This window comes from Labeo rohita, chromosome 23 (genome assembly GCF_022985175.1).
Source record: "Labeo rohita strain BAU-BD-2019 chromosome 23, IGBB_LRoh.1.0, whole genome shotgun sequence".
In the NCBI taxonomy this organism is placed as follows: Eukaryota; Metazoa; Chordata; class Actinopteri; order Cypriniformes; family Cyprinidae; genus Labeo; species Labeo rohita.
Window position 1 is genome coordinate 31,437,430 of NC_066891.1, and position 17,429 is coordinate 31,454,858.

Sequence of the window (17,429 nt, forward strand, 5' to 3'; positions counted from 1 at the left end):
ATTTGTAAGGTGAAACGCCATTAGCTATACACCACTGCTCATGGCAATAAAATGGACAAACAAGATAAAGAGTAGCACATGTGTGGAATACAGCGCGCTCCCAGCAGCAGAGTGGCGCAGCGGAAGCGTGCTGGGCCCATAACCCAGAGGTCGATGGATCGAAACCATCCTCTGCTAGAACCTTTTTCTTGTAAACAGCGATTCGATTAAAGCGCATGAAACATGTCAGGTATTAAGCTACTAATTCAGTCGTTTAGTGAGTTGATGCAACCCAAGATTGATTATTTAACAGGCCCGTAGCCAGAAAAAGAAAAGTCTTAATTATAATTTCAAGAGGTCTTAATTTTGGGGGCGGAAAGACAAAAATAGCGTTATGGATTAAATGTGCTAGTCGTTTGAAGCGCCACACGGACCGTTTATCCGCGGTTCTAGAACTGTTTTTTCAGACCGTCATCAACTTTTTTGTTTGTTCAATTTGTACAGTAAACATGGGTTGGAGCTCTTACTTTTGAGTTCTTAAAGTACACCAAATTAATGAATTTCACTTTAAAATGTGTAAAATTTTCTCCTGGGGGGCATGCCCCTAGACCCCCCTAGAGGGACACACATCCACCCACCATTTGGATATGTGTCAGTACAAAGAATCTGTGATTTTATTGCATTAAAAATGTCATTCATTTAATTAAATTACTTACTGCTTTAGGTATTTGTGTATATTTACTGAACAAGGCGATATCTTGGTAAGCAGTTTGACAACATTGTAGTAAATATTCTTGGTGAATCAATATTGCTCAGGCAATTAGCTGAAATTATATATATATATATGTATATATGTTAATGTTTATTTCACATTTTCAGTATTTCAAGTTATGCTTTTATGCTTTTAGTTTTATTTAACAAAACCCTCATTCAGACCATAAGTTTTTTTTCACATCAGTCCACATTCCACAGCAAAAACAGATCTGTGGTCATTTTACTAATTTATTTATTTAAAGAAAACCTGATTGAAGATGTCTGAGTACTTTCTGAATGAACGGTACACATCCATGCAGTGACATATAAAATATAACATTTCTAAACAGAGTGTCAGAATCAGGGAAATCTTCGCAGCTTTTCATTCTCACCACACTATTACTGCAGTGACCTTCAAGTTAGTGGTGCGGTTGAATGGAGTACAGAGTACAGTACTGAAAAGGCATCTCGTCTTGAATTCATGCCCAACAGAAAAGACACTCAACTGAAGCTGAGCTGAGAAGAACTACTATTACAGGTGACAATATGTGCTCTGTTACTGTGAAATGTGGGAACAACACAAACTTACAGATTTCACAGATTTCATCTTTTTGCACATTTTAATAAGGAGTTTTTAAAAAAAAAAAAAAATATATATAAACAGTTAAACAATATTTGAAGAGTTCATTTGCAAAAGCTTTTTTCAGAAATCATGTTTTTTAATTGTGCATTCCAGTTAATCTCGATCAAACTGCAGTTGGGTTATTTTGATTAAGTAAAAATAACTTTAAAAATGCAGCTAACTAACACATTAAAACAATAAAAACATAATAACAATAAAAGACAATTTATTGAACAGAGATATCTGTTTTTGCAAATAAACTCATTTGATCACTTTATGATCTGATATTTAGCCATTCTGTGAAAATACAGCTAGATGGTTAGAGTAAAATGACACTGTGATAGTAATTGGTCTCAGGACAAAACGGTGCTAAAATTTACCACTTTTTAGACAGTTACCCTTTTTAAAACATACAGACAAGTTGTGTTTTCGCAAAAACTCTGGCAGCTGAGATCCTGCCTTCTATTCACTGATTGTGCCAGCAGAGGGAGTGATTGCAACAGGTTATCTAGAATTGATAAACAATACTAAGTAGCCTAAACTGCTATACATTTAAGTAACAGAGTCTTAAAATTGTGATTATGTGCCTTTTTCAGGAGTACAGAGATTAAACAGACAGACATCTGACACCTGTGCCTTTTCTAAAATCTGCTGCCATTACTGAAGCACCTGCAGTCTATCTTCCTGACAGACTTCTCTCTCTCTCTCTTTCGGCTTGCTTCCCTTGAGCAGGGGTCACCACAGCGGCGTGATCCGCACAGCCGATTTGGCACGTTTTACGCCGGATGCCCTTCTTCCTGACAGACTTCTAACATTCCTAAACCATATTAAAATACATCTGACAGCTTCCTATTTATTTTGTGCTGGTTTATCATCAATATGGCCATGCCACAAAGAATGCCACTTCTGTCTGGACACTTAACAGTACTGGTCCCACTTTATATTAGGTGGCCTTAGCTACTATTTACTCATCATTTGATACAATGCACTTATGGTTATGTTTTAAAAATACCTGCATGTAATTACATCTGTAAATAATTTCTGCTACACTGTTACCTATTCCTCACACCTCAATCCAACCTAGAACTTAGCAGTACCACCAAACCCGTCTCTAACCTCACCCGCCTCCCACCTCTAAAGCAGCAAAAGTGTTTTGCAATACAATATGAACCCAATAAGTACATTGTAATTATTTTTTAAAATAAATACATAGTAGTTAAGGCCCCTTATATAAAGTGGGACCACAAAACTTATTATAGTACACTCTAAAAAAAAGATGGTTCTTTAAAGGTTCTTTACATGTAGTTACAGTTCTATTTAGAACCACAGCATCCCGAAGAACCTTTTTAATGCTGAAATGGTTCTTTCTGTCAAAGTTTAGGGTTCTTGATTCCCGCCCTTTTGATATTCAAATCTGTAACTGTCAAACAGCTTATTACCCTGGTGACAAAACAGCATATGCTGGTTAGGTAGGTTTTGATGCTGGTTTAAGCTGGTCCTTTGCTGGTCATGTTGCTGGTCAAGGACCAGCATCCCAGCATCAAAACATACCTACCAGCATATGCTGTTTTTTCAACTGAGTTTCTGGAGCTTAGTGATCCAACTACACAGACTGTCAACTTACTCTCAACAGGTAGATGATTTCTTTCTTAAAATAATTTTTGGTTTCCAATCATGTCCTTTTCTCTTTTCATTTTAAGAGAATGTGTAAATGTGACCAGCTCTGTTCAGTTAAGGAGACTTTTCTCCTCTTTACCACTAAGTAACAAAAATAATTAATTTATGGTCTATATATATATATATATATACATATATATATAAACAAATGGATCGAGATGCATTGTAACTCTAAACTCTAAAGATAAATTTCCACTCAATCACAGCAAAATACACATAATAATGGACTTTCAGACGTCGTAGAGGATTTGTCAGATCACTGCAATTTTTGCTACAAATTCACATCATTAAAAAAACAATTGACACATGTTGTTATTATTATTTTTATGTAAAACCCTAATAGACACTACAAGACATTGTAATGCTAGCCAGATAAATACAAATAATATTAATGATATTAATATATACTAATATTAATGAAAACAAGCTATCATTAAAAAGGTTATTTATAACACCATTAAGGTCCTATAGCATTTTCAAAGCATGGTTCTTTATGGAACCCTATAAAAAGGGTTCTATTTAGCACCAAAAAGGGTTCTGCTATTGTTACAAACCGAAGAACCCTCTTCTGTTACTGTTTAGAACCATTAAGAGTGTAGTATTTCTGTACTTTACTGAAAACTAACACAAATTTATCTTAAAAAACACCGGTTTTGATATACAGTCCTGTTTTAAGTGCAGCTGCACATAGCAAGTGTTTCTTTACAATCACTTCTAAATTCTACTTGACACTCACATTGATTCGCTGATTCAAATGTGCAAAATCACCTGTTATGTCGGGACATGTTAAGGAGTGCTAGTGTTTAATAGATTATTAAACTAACTGCTATCTTCTTGACAAGATATGTCAAATGGGATGTTTTTATCAGTAGTAGTAATTATGGATGTGAATAAAAGCAGACACACGACTTGTGTGATGCATATGTGATTGTATGGGTGGGCTCAACAGCCCTTAAGAACACGCCCAGATATATAAACTACAGTAGGAGGATGAAGGGGTCAGATCAGCCAGCCTAAGACCGGCACATCTGCTCTACCTGTGCCGCTATGCGCACTCAACACAGTCTGGATACACCTTGACGGTGGATCTACATGTGCGGGCAAAAGTGTACTTGCTGGAAATCCAGGCTATTTCAAACGGATTTTATTTGCCGATAGACCGACTATTCAAACTGAAAACTCAGTTTCTTAATACTTTTGAGCGAAACGAATCAGGACCATCATGAGCAGACGAACACGACGTTGGATATTTCACATTTTCCTTTGTCTCGGAATAATCTACTTGAAAATTGGGTGAGTTGATGGGAAAACACACGAATGCATTGCACAGTGTATTATAACACAATGTTGTTAGAATAATTAATGCTGTCTGGTTTCTTTTCTGCATTAGACGAAATTTTATACTATTCTGTATATTTGTCTACTTTTCCAGTTGCAACAAAAGTGCATTTTATTTTTTACAAAACGATATTTTACAGCAGCAGTAGTGCGACAAAGTAAAAGAAATGGTCTGGTGCGCACTTCGCAGAGATATTTGGAAAGCTCCACTGGACAACCGCTGGACCCCTCCGTTGCGCGCCGTGCGTCCGGAGGTGTCCGGTGGTGGTCCAGGTGCCCGAGCAGTTTACCGTGACGCAGTTCGAGCTTTTTGGTATCCAATATTTGTTTGATTAGCAACTAAGACGTTCTTCTTTGATCAATCATAGGGGATTCTCCACCGTCCTGGCGCTGGGAGCGAGCATCATATGCAACAAGATCCCAGGACTGGCGCCCAGGCAGCGGATCATCTGTCAGAGTCGTCCGGACGCGATCATCGTGATCGGACAGGGCGCGCAGATGGGCATCAACGAGTGCCAGTTCCAGTTCAAAAACGGCCGCTGGAACTGCTCCGCGCTCGGCGAGAGGACCGTCTTCGGAAAAGAGTTGAAAGTGGGTATGTTGGAAATCTTCTCTCGTATGTCTAAAACAGTGTTTGGATGGATCTGGAAAGCAGGGTTGTTAAGTTGAACAGGGAAGTGTTTCCTAATCTGGTTACGGATTATACAGTTTGTTTAGTTTGGGGTAAAACCGTTACCTCCTTTACTAGTCACCAGTTCATAGGCTACGCTATAAAGATCGACCGGTTCAAGTTTTCAAGATTTCCGTGCCACATGCCTGAAATGTCTGGCAGATGAGATACGTGAGCGTGTTTCTTACCTGCGGTCATACATGCGCTCCAAAGCACCGCAGAAACCAGTCATTAAAGATGGCAATATCAAAAGAGGCTTAAATAAAGATACAGGCTTTTCGGTGGCTCTTAGGTTCAGCAAACAACCCTCTTCTAAAAGAGAACCATTTTTGGAGAACCATTTTGAATTGCTGTAGTCCTTTGAAGATCAAAATTTCTTGTAGTTTCATTTTATGTAGCTACTTAAGATCAGCATGGATGTAGATGGTTTTATAAGAACTAGAAAATATAAAGTTCTGTATGGGACTATATGGTTCTGATCTCATGTGACCCTGGACCACAAAACCAGTCATAAGGGTCTTTTTTTTTAATTAAGATTCATTATGAAAGCTGAAAGCTGAATAAATAAGTTTTCAATTGATGTATGGTTTGTTATGATAGGACAATATTTGGCCGAGATACAACTATTTGAAAATCTGGAATTTGAGGGTGCAAAAAATCTAAATACTTTAAGTTGTCCAAATGAAGTTCTTAGCAATGCATGTTATTAATCAAAAATTACGTTTTAATATATTAACGGTTGGAAATGTACAAAATATCAATATAATGGAACATGATCTTTACTTAATATCCTAATGATTTTTGGCAAAAAAAGAAAAATCAATAATTTTGACCCATACAATGTATTTTTGGCTATTGCTACAAATATACCTGTGCTACTTAAGACTGGTTTTGTGGCTCAGGGTCACATATAAGGTATATAAACTGTTTTTGGTTCTGGCTGAACTTTATTTTTAAGAGTACAGCCCCTTTTTCTGACTAAGAGCTGTCTTGTGAGTTTGGTATTAACATTTTTTATGCATGTATCAGTGTTTGGGTTGGTATTTGCAGCCTGAAGAGTTTTTCCACAGGTGTAAATTACAGAGCATGATAAGATGTCACCTGAGACAAATGGACCTTCACTTTGCCAATTCAACCTACTTAAAAATAAGGCACAGCTGCTGTATCAGTTTATATAAGTTTATCAAAGTTCCATCTGAGTAAAGTTAATGGAGACAAAATCTGGGTAAAGGAATACAAGTCTGCTGGTGAATATATGTATGCTTTTAACAGGGTCTGAGAGACACCTCAAATGATTCAAAAGCACAATAAACAGATCATTCTTGCAGCACACTCAAGACTCATACATCTTTACTTTTCATAATCTCATAACTTATTAAATTTGTTTGAAAAAGTTTGCAAAACAAGTAAGTCTAGGATAAATTTGCACTGATTCTGTGAAAGCTCAGATATAAAATATATAACAAAATATAAACAAAACATTAAAACAATGAATTGACTGATTGATGTATAATGTACTGCGCTCTTGCAACCTGTTTATTTGGATTTGTTTTGTGTGTCCAACACCAAATAAAACATTATTGTTTTATTGGACCACAGCCAGATTTCTGAATATGGCATGTCTAAAGGGTTACACTTTACAATAAAATCCCATTAGTTAACTTTAGTTGATGCACATTTACTAACAATGAGCAATACATTTGTTAACATATTAAGTATTTTTTCTTAATGTTATTAACATTAATCACTGTTAGTTCTTGTTAGTTCAGGTCTGCTAAATAGAATTAACAGGTACCTTTTTTAATTTTAATGCAGCAGTAAATGTTGAAATTAACATGAACTAAAATTAATACATGCTTTGGAAGTGTTTTGCAGTGTTGTTATCTGATATAGTTAATGTTAATGTTCAATGGAACCTTATTGTAAAGGGTTAACTGTTAAAGTTAAAACATAATGTTTCTTGATTCATGATTTTTAAAGAAAAGACAGTCTTAACACAACATGAGAGAAATTAATTTACAGTGCGAGTTAATTGTTATCCATCTGCCAATTATGCAAATACAGCGGGGCTTGTCAGTGATTTATGGAGAAGGAATGAGTGATAACCTCAGGAAGTAGATGTTTGGGAGTTCATTTTTTCATGACACATGCAGTAGATCATTATTTTTTTTCCCTTTTAGCTCATTCAGAGCATCACTTGTTCCTCCAGGTCTATTTTGCCTGATAAAATGTAATAAATGTTCTCTGTAATACGCTCAAAATATATACCTGTGGTTATTTACAAAAAGCACACACTTATTATAATGACGACATAATTGTCTGCACATAACTAGCTATTTTATAAATAAATGTGCAGTAGTGATCTGGGAGATTTGGACATAAATCTGAAGTGATGCAGTCAGCAGTTCATTGTTTCTGAGTTTCTAACCACATTAAATTATACATGAATGTAGATATTTCATGCTTTATTTGAAGTATTGGATTGTTGGCTAATTATTCAAAACTTGTTTCTAAAAAACTGTGATTGTTGTATTATGCAGTATTATTGTGTCATGAAGTTTGTGTTCTCTGTCCCCTGTTTACAGGCAGCAAAGAGGCTGCGTTCACGTACGCCATCATCGCAGCAGGAGTGGCTCACGCCATCACAGCCGCCTGCACGCAGGGAAACCTCAGCGACTGCAGCTGTGACAAAGACAAACAGGGATTCCACGGTCACGCCGACGGCTGGAAATGGGGCGGCTGCTCGGCAGACATCCACTATGGCCTGGGCTTCTCCAAAGTCTTTATGGATGCTAGAGAGATCAAACACAGCGCCAGGACACTTATGAATCTGCATAACAACGAAGTAGGACGAAAGGTATGTATTCGATTATACAAGCAAAGGTTTGGCTTTGTATGTTTCCTGTAAATAAAAACTGTCAGACATGATTCAGTTTCGAGTGCTTCCTTTAAAGGAACAGCTGACCCAACCCAATGTCATGGAGAAACTTTTTTCGTACTCACATTCGATTCACGATGTTAAGCATGAAGGTCCATCCAGAACCCTACCTCTAAACATAAGTGGTATAGGCATATTGTATGAAAATGTACAAATAAGTTCCAGGGGCGTTAAATATACAAAATATATCAAATGTAAAACTGCCCAACAGCGACACCAGCAGGTAAAGGTGTCTGTGTCTCTCTCGCCTCCCCTGAACCCATTGAGTTTTAATAGACCCCCTAAAGCACGTGGTGGGTTTGGTGGGGGGTAACTGAGAATGAATGGAGAAAAGTCACTTGAGAGGAGGCAATGCCTTCATCGCGATATGATTGGATTGGTTGTGATCAGCTGTGATTGGTTCATGCGATAAATCCCGCCTCTTGTGTTTGTGCACGTTCTGCATTCGTAATGGCGTAAATGGGAAGGCTAATAAAAAAGTAAGTAAACAGCTCAAACCCTTATATATCACCACTTTGTCGAGGCAAAATCAAACTTCAAATGGCCTGAAAACATGATCTGTGGGTTTTTTAGTGAGCTGTCAGCTTGTTGAAATTGAAGGTACATCTCTGACCAGTGTGTACCGAGCTCTGATGACTGATGATCCGAAAATATGATTATTATTTTTAAAAATAACAGCTAAACATCAGTTCGTATATAAAATATTTATATTAAAAATACTATTCAAATTGTTTAAATAAAATAAAATATATTGTTTAAATGGTTACTTCTGTGAGTTATTATTTTAGAAAAACTGTCAAATGTTTAAAAACAATAAACTGCTGGGATTTTTGCTTGGATTTATTAATTACTTTATTAATGTTAAAAAATACAAAATAGATTTTTATTTTGGTAGTGTAAGTAATGCCAAAAAGATGATGCCAACCCCACAGAGGACTTCAGATGATGCCAACCCTGAAAACATACAGCACTACCGTATTCTGCTACTAATTTATAGTGTTCTTTGTCTGTTTGATTACGTCATTAATTGATCTTTACCACACATCTCTACCATATGTACATCAAGCTACTACTACATATATTGTAAAATGTCAATTTGGTGTAAAGCTGCTTTGCAACGATATGTATTGTGAAAAGCGCTATACAAATAAATTTGAATTGAATTGAATGTTTATTTAACCAAGAAAATGTGACTGGGATATGAATTTAAATTAATTTAATTAATTAACGGGGAAAAAAAGTAAGGACTTTTACTTCTCATTTCAGAACACCACTGCACACCACTAATGAGATTGTACAATGAGCCACCAATTCACCAAAATGTAAAATAGTTATGAATTTGCATATTGGCTGACCTGAAAATGAACAGTTTACTCACTCTTGTGTTGTGCTTTATGAGTTTCTTTCTTCTGTGGAACTTTGCTGTTCTTTTCTATACAGCATATGGTGACTAGTAACCAATAAGGACAAAAACACCATAAATATCATAAAAGTAGTTGATATGGCTTGTGCTTGCATCTGAATTCATGAAATAGCTAACAGATATGGTGCCAGATTACTAAGAGCTTGCACCGGTGCAAACCTAGTTTTGGTGTTAAAAAATTATTGTCAGGATTTAAGTTGCAATGAAATATGTGACCCTGGATCACAAAACCAGTCTTAAGTAGCACGGGTATATTTGTAGAAATAGCTAAAAATACATTGTTTGGGTCAAAATTATTAATTTATGCCAAAAATCATGTTCCATGAAGATATTTTATAAATTTCCTACCATAAATATATCAAAAAGTAATTTTTGATTAGAAATATGCATTGCTAAGAACTTCATTTGGACAACTTTAAATGTGATTTTCTCAACATTTAGATTTTCAGTTTAAAAAAACTGACCCTTAAGACTTATTTTTGCAGCTGACCTTATTATATGCATTTCTAGAAGTTTCACTTTCAGGTACAAAATTTATGGCAGGAGAATATTTAAAACTATGCAGCGTGATTCACCAAGAATTGTGGCAGTTAAAGGTATTTGTGTTATTACCCAAAAAAGTATGTCTTAGCCCATTTTGCGCCTATGTTGTTACTATACTGTCATCAGTGCTGGTAGATTGTGATTATGTAAGTAATCATTGTCAGTAAATCAAATGCAGAACTTTACACTCTTAACATTTTTATGGGATTGTGGCTAACGTTAACTTGCCCCTTTTAGTAAATCTGGCCCTTAAGTTGTCATTCACTGAACATCTTCCCATCCGCCGCAGCTCAAATCTCATTTTTTGTGCATATTCAAGCTTGGTGTGTCATGTTCAGCTATGAGACACATGATGTTTGGCTGTGCCTCGTCATGTCAAGTCTGAAAATGAGCATGTGGGTGAGTTAATGAGCAAATTTTCATTTTGGGTGAACTATTCCTTAAAGAGGTATTATCTATCACTGAAGTGATGTTTTGGTTACACTGAACGGATCAAGTGAAAGTCAAGTACAGGGAAGGATTCAGTAACTATGGCACTGCGGTTTGCAGCCGTCAACAATCCAGCACCGAAGCCAAGACTCGACTGGCACAGCAATAATAGGAAGCTTTTAGGGGTAAGAGCAGTATAAGTGCTAGAGTTTGATTACAAATCAGATCAGCTCCAACACACCGAGCTCTGTGCAAAACCACTCCCATTTTCTGCTCAGTTAAATAGACATTGGCTTACACCAGTATCCCCTATCGCTATCTTTGATGGAAACCTTTTCATCTTTAATGTTGTGTTTTTGTCTCACGTTTCAATGCTTAAACCGCCAAAAATCCTAAAAGGCTTTTTCACTTTCACCTGCATTTAGAGGCCATGCTTTTTTTTTTTTTTTTTTTGTTGCATATACATTTGTACGTTGTCTTTGATGTAGAACAAGAGATACAGTCCCTTGGGAAGAAGTATGCTTAACTGTGTTGAACTTGTAGTACAACTTGCACTTGCAGTGTATCCTAAAAGTACATATGTATACATACTTGTTGACTAACATACTAAAGCACATGTAAAGTACTTGATTATAAGTTTAACTGTAATGTGTTATTTACTATTACATGTACTGTAAGGTAAATATACTTTAAATCTACTAAATCACTATTACAAATATGTAACTACAAATATATTTCAATTCAGGACATACACGTTTCAAACAATGTTTGTCAGTACATTTGAACAATATAAACTTAAAAATAACAAACTGCATGTAATATATATTTAAACTATAATACTTTTTTCACTTTAGTGTAAATAACATGCAATTAAGTGTACAAAAATATTACATTCAGTTCACACTTAAATATAAAGATATGCTAAAGCGTACATTTTTTTTTGCACGAGTGATAGCTGAATCCAACGTCTTGTTTTGCAGTTTGAAGTTATTAAAACGAAACAGCAAGTCCTCTTATCTGTTGCTATGATTGAGCTAAAGTAGTAGTTTTCCCCAAAAGTAATCATTATGAAGCATGCACTATATTTCAAGTCTTCTGAAGCTTTCTGAAGCAGTTTGGACTTCAATGTAGCCAAAAATCATTGGCGCTTGTACGTCTCAAACATCATCAACGCCAAATCTGTCGAATACAATTTGACAGAAATTGCCGTTATCATTTAAGTAAGACCCCAACAGGTCTGTCAGCTGAAAAGAGAGCAGAATAATCACTCTTGCTCTCCCAGTCAAGTGTAATGAGGGGTAAAGAAGCTTCCATCTTATGTCTGGCTTGTTCCACGTTCGGTCACAGAGAGTTGATTCATGGCACCAACACTTCTCCTCATTCACCCCGGCCTCCACGCTGACACTGTGCGGCCAGCAGAAGGAGCCGCGTTTGTACCGTCTTATCTGAGCAGCTAAATTGCCTCTTAGTGAACTGAGTAGCCTTACAGGATCATTCTAGCTGCAGGTTTTGTCTCGAACAAACTAAAAGAGTGCTCTGTTTGACTGTTCCCCTCCCATTCTTAATTCATGCCAGCTAATGTAATGACGCCGGCTCATGGTGCCCATCTCTGAAGAGCAGATAGCAGAAGGTCTTGGTGTTGGTCACTGAGCTGATGTGCGGCAAATAATGCTTTTTTATTGGTGCCACTGGTGTTGTTGAGGAAAATAACATTGTGTGCCAAGACAATACAGTTATTGACATTTTTTAATGTGAAGTCACTGAATGACTAACTAGCAGACTAACTAGGAGTTAACCAAGTGGTAATCAGTCTTTCTTTTTGGATTCAAAGTAGACCAATTTACCTTTTTATGAAACTGATTTTAAAAAGTCATGACTAGTAAGGACTCGTTTATGCAGCTGGTCAAAGATATCAGTTTGCTGATTCAGTCTTCACTTTTGTTATCGCTTATATGGGGTTCATGATTTAAACAAGTAACCCTAAATATTTAAACTAAGTAACTCTCGCACTATATAAGCTGTGGGTATGAAAGAATATTGCCTCTTTTTCTTACTTATTAGACAATAAAACAGACAAAAAATCATTTAGACATTAAAGAAAGAACCCAAGTCATTTCTAGAGACCAGAATACCAGACACTAGCAATGTTGCAATATTGGCAATATTACTGGCAATATTGCTCAGCCCTAGCAACTGGTAAAGGTGGTAAAAATAATTAGAACAGTTTTGTGACCAATAAATAAAATAAAACCCCCTGAAAACCATTAGCAACAGCACTGCGTTTGCTAATGCTAGTTTTTCTTTATGCAAAAGTTGTTGTGTTCCAACAGCTTCATGTTTTCGTTACTGAGGACTTGTCACCTGCTTAAAGGCTGGAATACACTAAATGACTCCTTAAAGTTGAACAGATTTTAAACACTATGCATAACACATTTGACCCTTCGTAAAAACCCGCCCTCCTTAGTTATTGTTGCTATGTAAGCCATGCCGCTCTCAGACTACACGTCATGTTCTCACGCAGCAAAAAATACATCGCGGAGCAAAGAGGAAACTGACAACAAGCTGACAAACAAGACAGAGCAGGTTACTTCTGGTTTGAAACTTTTGTCATGTTTTCAAATTTTGTTATTTTTTAAGAAATTCAAACAATAAATACTGTTGTGTGGCTCTTTAATGTGTCCTGACAGACACTGTATTGCGTCAATTCAAGCCGCACATGAACCGCTCGTCTTTTTATATTTACTTACACTCTTAAAAATAAAGGTGCTTTAAAAGGTTCTTCACAGCGATGCCATAGAAGAACCATTTTTGGTTCCACAAAGAACCATTTAGTCAAAGGTTCTTCAAAGAACCATCTCTTTTTTACCTTTTTATAATCTGATGAACCTTCTTTCACCGCAAAGAACCTTTTGTGAAACAGAAAGGTTCTTCAGATGTTAAAGGTTCTTTATGGAACCATTTAAATAAAAAAGGTTCTTCTTTGGCATCATGAAGAGTGTTTTAAGAGTGTAGCACAGAATAAACATGAATGAACATCAGAGCGTATTTTATTTCAGCTGCAAAAAGAGGTCAATACACACCATATTTCAACTTTAAGTCACCGAAGTTAATCTACTCTCCTGTCTGATTTGTTTGTCGGAAAGACGGTGGATTTGGCGTTATGATTGGTCAGATCGCCTGTCAAGTAACATTGTAACTACATGTCAACTAACTCTCATTAGTGTATTATTAAGTTATTATAGTCGGTGTTGGGGTACCGCATTAGAAGTAATGTGAGTTATGTAATCAGATTACTTTTTTTCAAGTAACTAGTAAAGTAACACATTACTTTTAAAGGGGATGTCGGATGCCTATTTTCAGCTTTTCTTTTCTGCTGGCAGACACGCCAGAAAGTAAATGCAAAGAAAGCTGAAAAAGTGAAAACTGAATCTGATGTCCCCTTTAAATTTACATCGAAACATCTGAATAAGCAATGCAAGTTACTGTTTTCCCATTTATACATTGAGACCTCTGCTTTTTCCATGTTGAGAAATAAAATCTAAATAAAGTGTTAGCAGATATTAAGCAGACAGTCTACTAATCCTCTAATGGCTACTAGTTGACATGTAGTTGCAAAGTTAGCAGAATGTCTAAACCAGACTTTCAAAATAAAGTGTGACAGTCTGAAAATCAGAAATTGTGAAATTGGTCAATTCCAAATGATCAAAATCTGCAGACTGGCCTCTGACTTTCAGCAACTAGAGTTGACTCCTGCAGATTGCAAATCAGGTCAAAAATCTGAATAGTCATGTAGTCTAATCCAGTCTTAAGTTCAAAGCAAACCTTTTCAGTCTGAAGACTGAATCCTAAACAAAGCATCAACATGAAATGATGTTGCAAGCGCACAGATGTCCTCACAAAGAAGTTTGTGCAATTTATAAAAAGTTCTTATGCAGGTGTATGTGAGCGTGTTTACAATATGCAGTGTATTCATGAGACATTTGATTAATTAAAGCACTCATTTTTTATGTTCTTGCTGCTGTGCTCGTCCCAGGTCCTGGAAAGGAACATGCGGCTGGAGTGTAAATGTCATGGTGTGTCTGGATCCTGCACCACCAGAACCTGCTGGATGACCCTCCCCAAGTTTCGCGAGCTCGGCTACATCCTCAAAGACAAATACAGCCACGCCGTCCATGTGGAGCCGGTTAAAGCCACGCGCCACAAACGGCCGACCTTTCTCAAGATCAAAAAGCCCTACTCGTACCGCAAGCCCATGGACACGGATCTGGTGTACATCGAGAAATCGCCCAACTACTGCGAGGCGGATCCCTTGACGGGCAGCGTCGGGACTCAGGGGCGGATGTGCAATAAGACGCTGGTGCACCATCCCAACGGCTGTGACCTGATGTGCTGCGGCCGAGGATACAACACGCACCAGTATTCACGCGTGTGGCAGTGCAACTGCAAGTTTTTTTGGTGCTGCTACGTCAAATGCAACACTTGTAGCGAGAGGACAGAGGTGTACACATGCAAATGAGCGATGCTTACGGACCTCGTTTTTGAAAGGGTCTTTTATCCTGACCTTAAAAGATGACTCAATAAGGTGGCATTTGTTCTTTTGCACAAGACCTTACTTCAGACATGCTTCCTTCACTTTAATGGAAGATCAAGATTGTCAAAGCTTTACTCTGGAGAAAGAATCACGTGAGAAGGAACGTGGAACTAAAAAAGTGTAAATTGCTGTACTTTTGATGCCACACAGTTGACCCTGCTTTCTTCGCTAAATCTAGAGCGTTACTCCAGTCTGCAGGATCATGAATCTGTCTGGATTAAAACAAGGCTCTCTTGTCTTCTACCTGTTGTAAAACCCATAACAATTACCTGCACCTTGATTTTACTAATGGAGCTACTTGGACGTCTTGCAGGCATGCAGTGAAACTTATAGAGATATTAACAAATACTCCAATAGAGCAAAACAGCACAGTTCCAGAAGTAGAGTACTTTTCTGCTTAAAATCTAAGTTTGTAATGATTCATCTTGGAGTTGGGTGGTTCGATTTTTCATTGAAGACTCTTAATTTTATTTTTAAGCAAATTCCTACAGACAAAACAAATGAGTAAGGTACTCCTGGAACCAAGGTTGCTGAAAATATTTGCGATCACTGTTGTGCTCTGTTGTTATATTCTTCCAAACCACTGATTTTATTTATTTATTAAAAAATGTTAACTGTAATTCATGAGACACTGGAAAGAAATAGCAGATCTGGGTTAAATGCAGCTCTGCATGTTTATGAATACACTGAATTTTGCATCTTCTGAAAGAATAGCTTTTTAGTTTACATAATGCATTGTTACAAGACGACAAGCAATATATATATATATATTTTTTTTTTTTCTATGAGAAATTTCCTGTATGCTGCTAGTCTGGAATAATCACATTTGCTGTAATATTAAGAAACTACTGACCACAAGCTTTTTGTAACTGGTATAGTGATAAATCCAGATATAGAATTACACTGAAAATATTGGTAAAAGAGTATATTTTGTGAAAGAATATTTTTATATGAATGTCTTATTTATACTTTGTCATTTCTGAACACCCAATGCATTCCATTTGCATTATGCAATAATTTTAATTTGTGGGTGACAAAGTTGGAATGTGGATGTTAATTATTAAAATCAAATTTAGATCTCATGCAAACATGGCTATGTTGTTAATAGTGTTTGATAGTGGTGAGCATCACTGAGATTTAGTGATTTGAACAAACCCATAAGAGTTGTGCTGTGTCTAAGTGATGGTGGATGTTAAATAGGCTAAAAATAGAGACTGAACCATATCTAGAGACCAGAACCTTACAGACAGGATGGTGGTGTGTTGTTTTTGGGCTCTCCAGTAAGCATCCCCCAACACCTCAGCATCTGCACTGCACTAAAACACTTAAAACTTTAGCAAACACAAGTTTTGCACAGGCACCACTCACAATTCCTTCAGAATTACGTCGTTTTTTGTTAGTAGTGTTAGTGTACCTCATGTGATACTGGCACAGTCTGTCTTGCTAAGGAATTCAAGCTAAATAAACATTACACAACAGCAACACCCACAAATGCTTCGTTTTGGACAGTAATTCTGGGCTCCTTGTGTAATTGATGAGCGCTGTGAGTGTTATGGTGATGACTTGCTTAAGTGGGCGGAGCCGGAGCTGTCAGGAGATTGATGACTTTGACATTTCTTTCATTCAGACCTTTGCTACTAGTTGCTAAACAACTCCATTGCCTGCTGCGAAATGTCAGCCAGTCACTTAGGGTAAATCAGCTCGCCCATTAGCGCTTACACGTGATAGCGTTCAGATAGCTTTCTCAAAAAAACACACGTACGCGGAAATTACCACAATGAAGAAAAGTACAAGGCATTCAAGATCTTAGTGAATTAAGTCTGATAGATTTGAAATGTTATTTAGATAGTTTTTTTCCATCCTGGTCTTGTCATCAAAGCTCAAGCTTCTGTTTGTTATTGTGTCGTAGGCAATTGCCAAAGAGTAGTAAAAGTGATCGCTTAGATTGCAATTAAAATCTCAGCTGTGTTTGTACATAAACATCACTTTTTCACTGCCAAAGCAGACACTTACAAAGCTTGTATGACGCCAGATATGCTGATTTTTTAACGGAATGGCAGTTGTGTTTACTGTAAGTCAGTTGTCAATATCATGTACGATCCAAGAAATATAAAATGAGCATGGATAGCATAGCTCAGAACTGACAGATCATTTGATTTTGGGTGCATTTAATAAGAAATTTTGCGAAATCTCAGACTCCAGACTGGTATTGGTTTGTGACATCGGTTTGAGATTTAGTTATGCCGCCACATATTTTTAATAGGCCACGTATTCTAGAACGTGAGATTGATTCGGTACATTCTCCGATCATTGGACCACAGGGACAGACGTCAGAGCTGAACTTTAAACAGATATATGCTTATCCACAATGCTTGATCTCGCTTTACACAGTCCTCGTTGATTATAATGAACAGTAAATGTTGATCGGACCATTTTTCACTCAAACTGAGGGTAAAAACCACAAAC

General features: G+C 36.9%; 1 protein-coding gene across 1 annotated transcript; it reads left to right on the forward strand.

Annotated features, from left to right (window-relative positions):
• Nucleotides 1-4,058: 4,058 nt before the first annotated feature.
• Nucleotides 4,059-15,602, forward strand: LOC127154959 (protein Wnt-7a). Its single transcript, XM_051096845.1, has 4 exons — nucleotides 4,059-4,324; nucleotides 4,738-4,964; nucleotides 7,625-7,896; nucleotides 14,406-15,602. The coding sequence occupies exons 1-4, from the start codon at nucleotides 4,254-4,256 to the stop codon at nucleotides 14,886-14,888; spliced, it is 1,053 nt and encodes a 350-aa protein (XP_050952802.1). The 5' UTR covers nucleotides 4,059-4,253; the 3' UTR covers nucleotides 14,889-15,602.
• The last annotated feature ends 1,827 nt before the right edge of the window (nucleotides 15,603-17,429 follow it).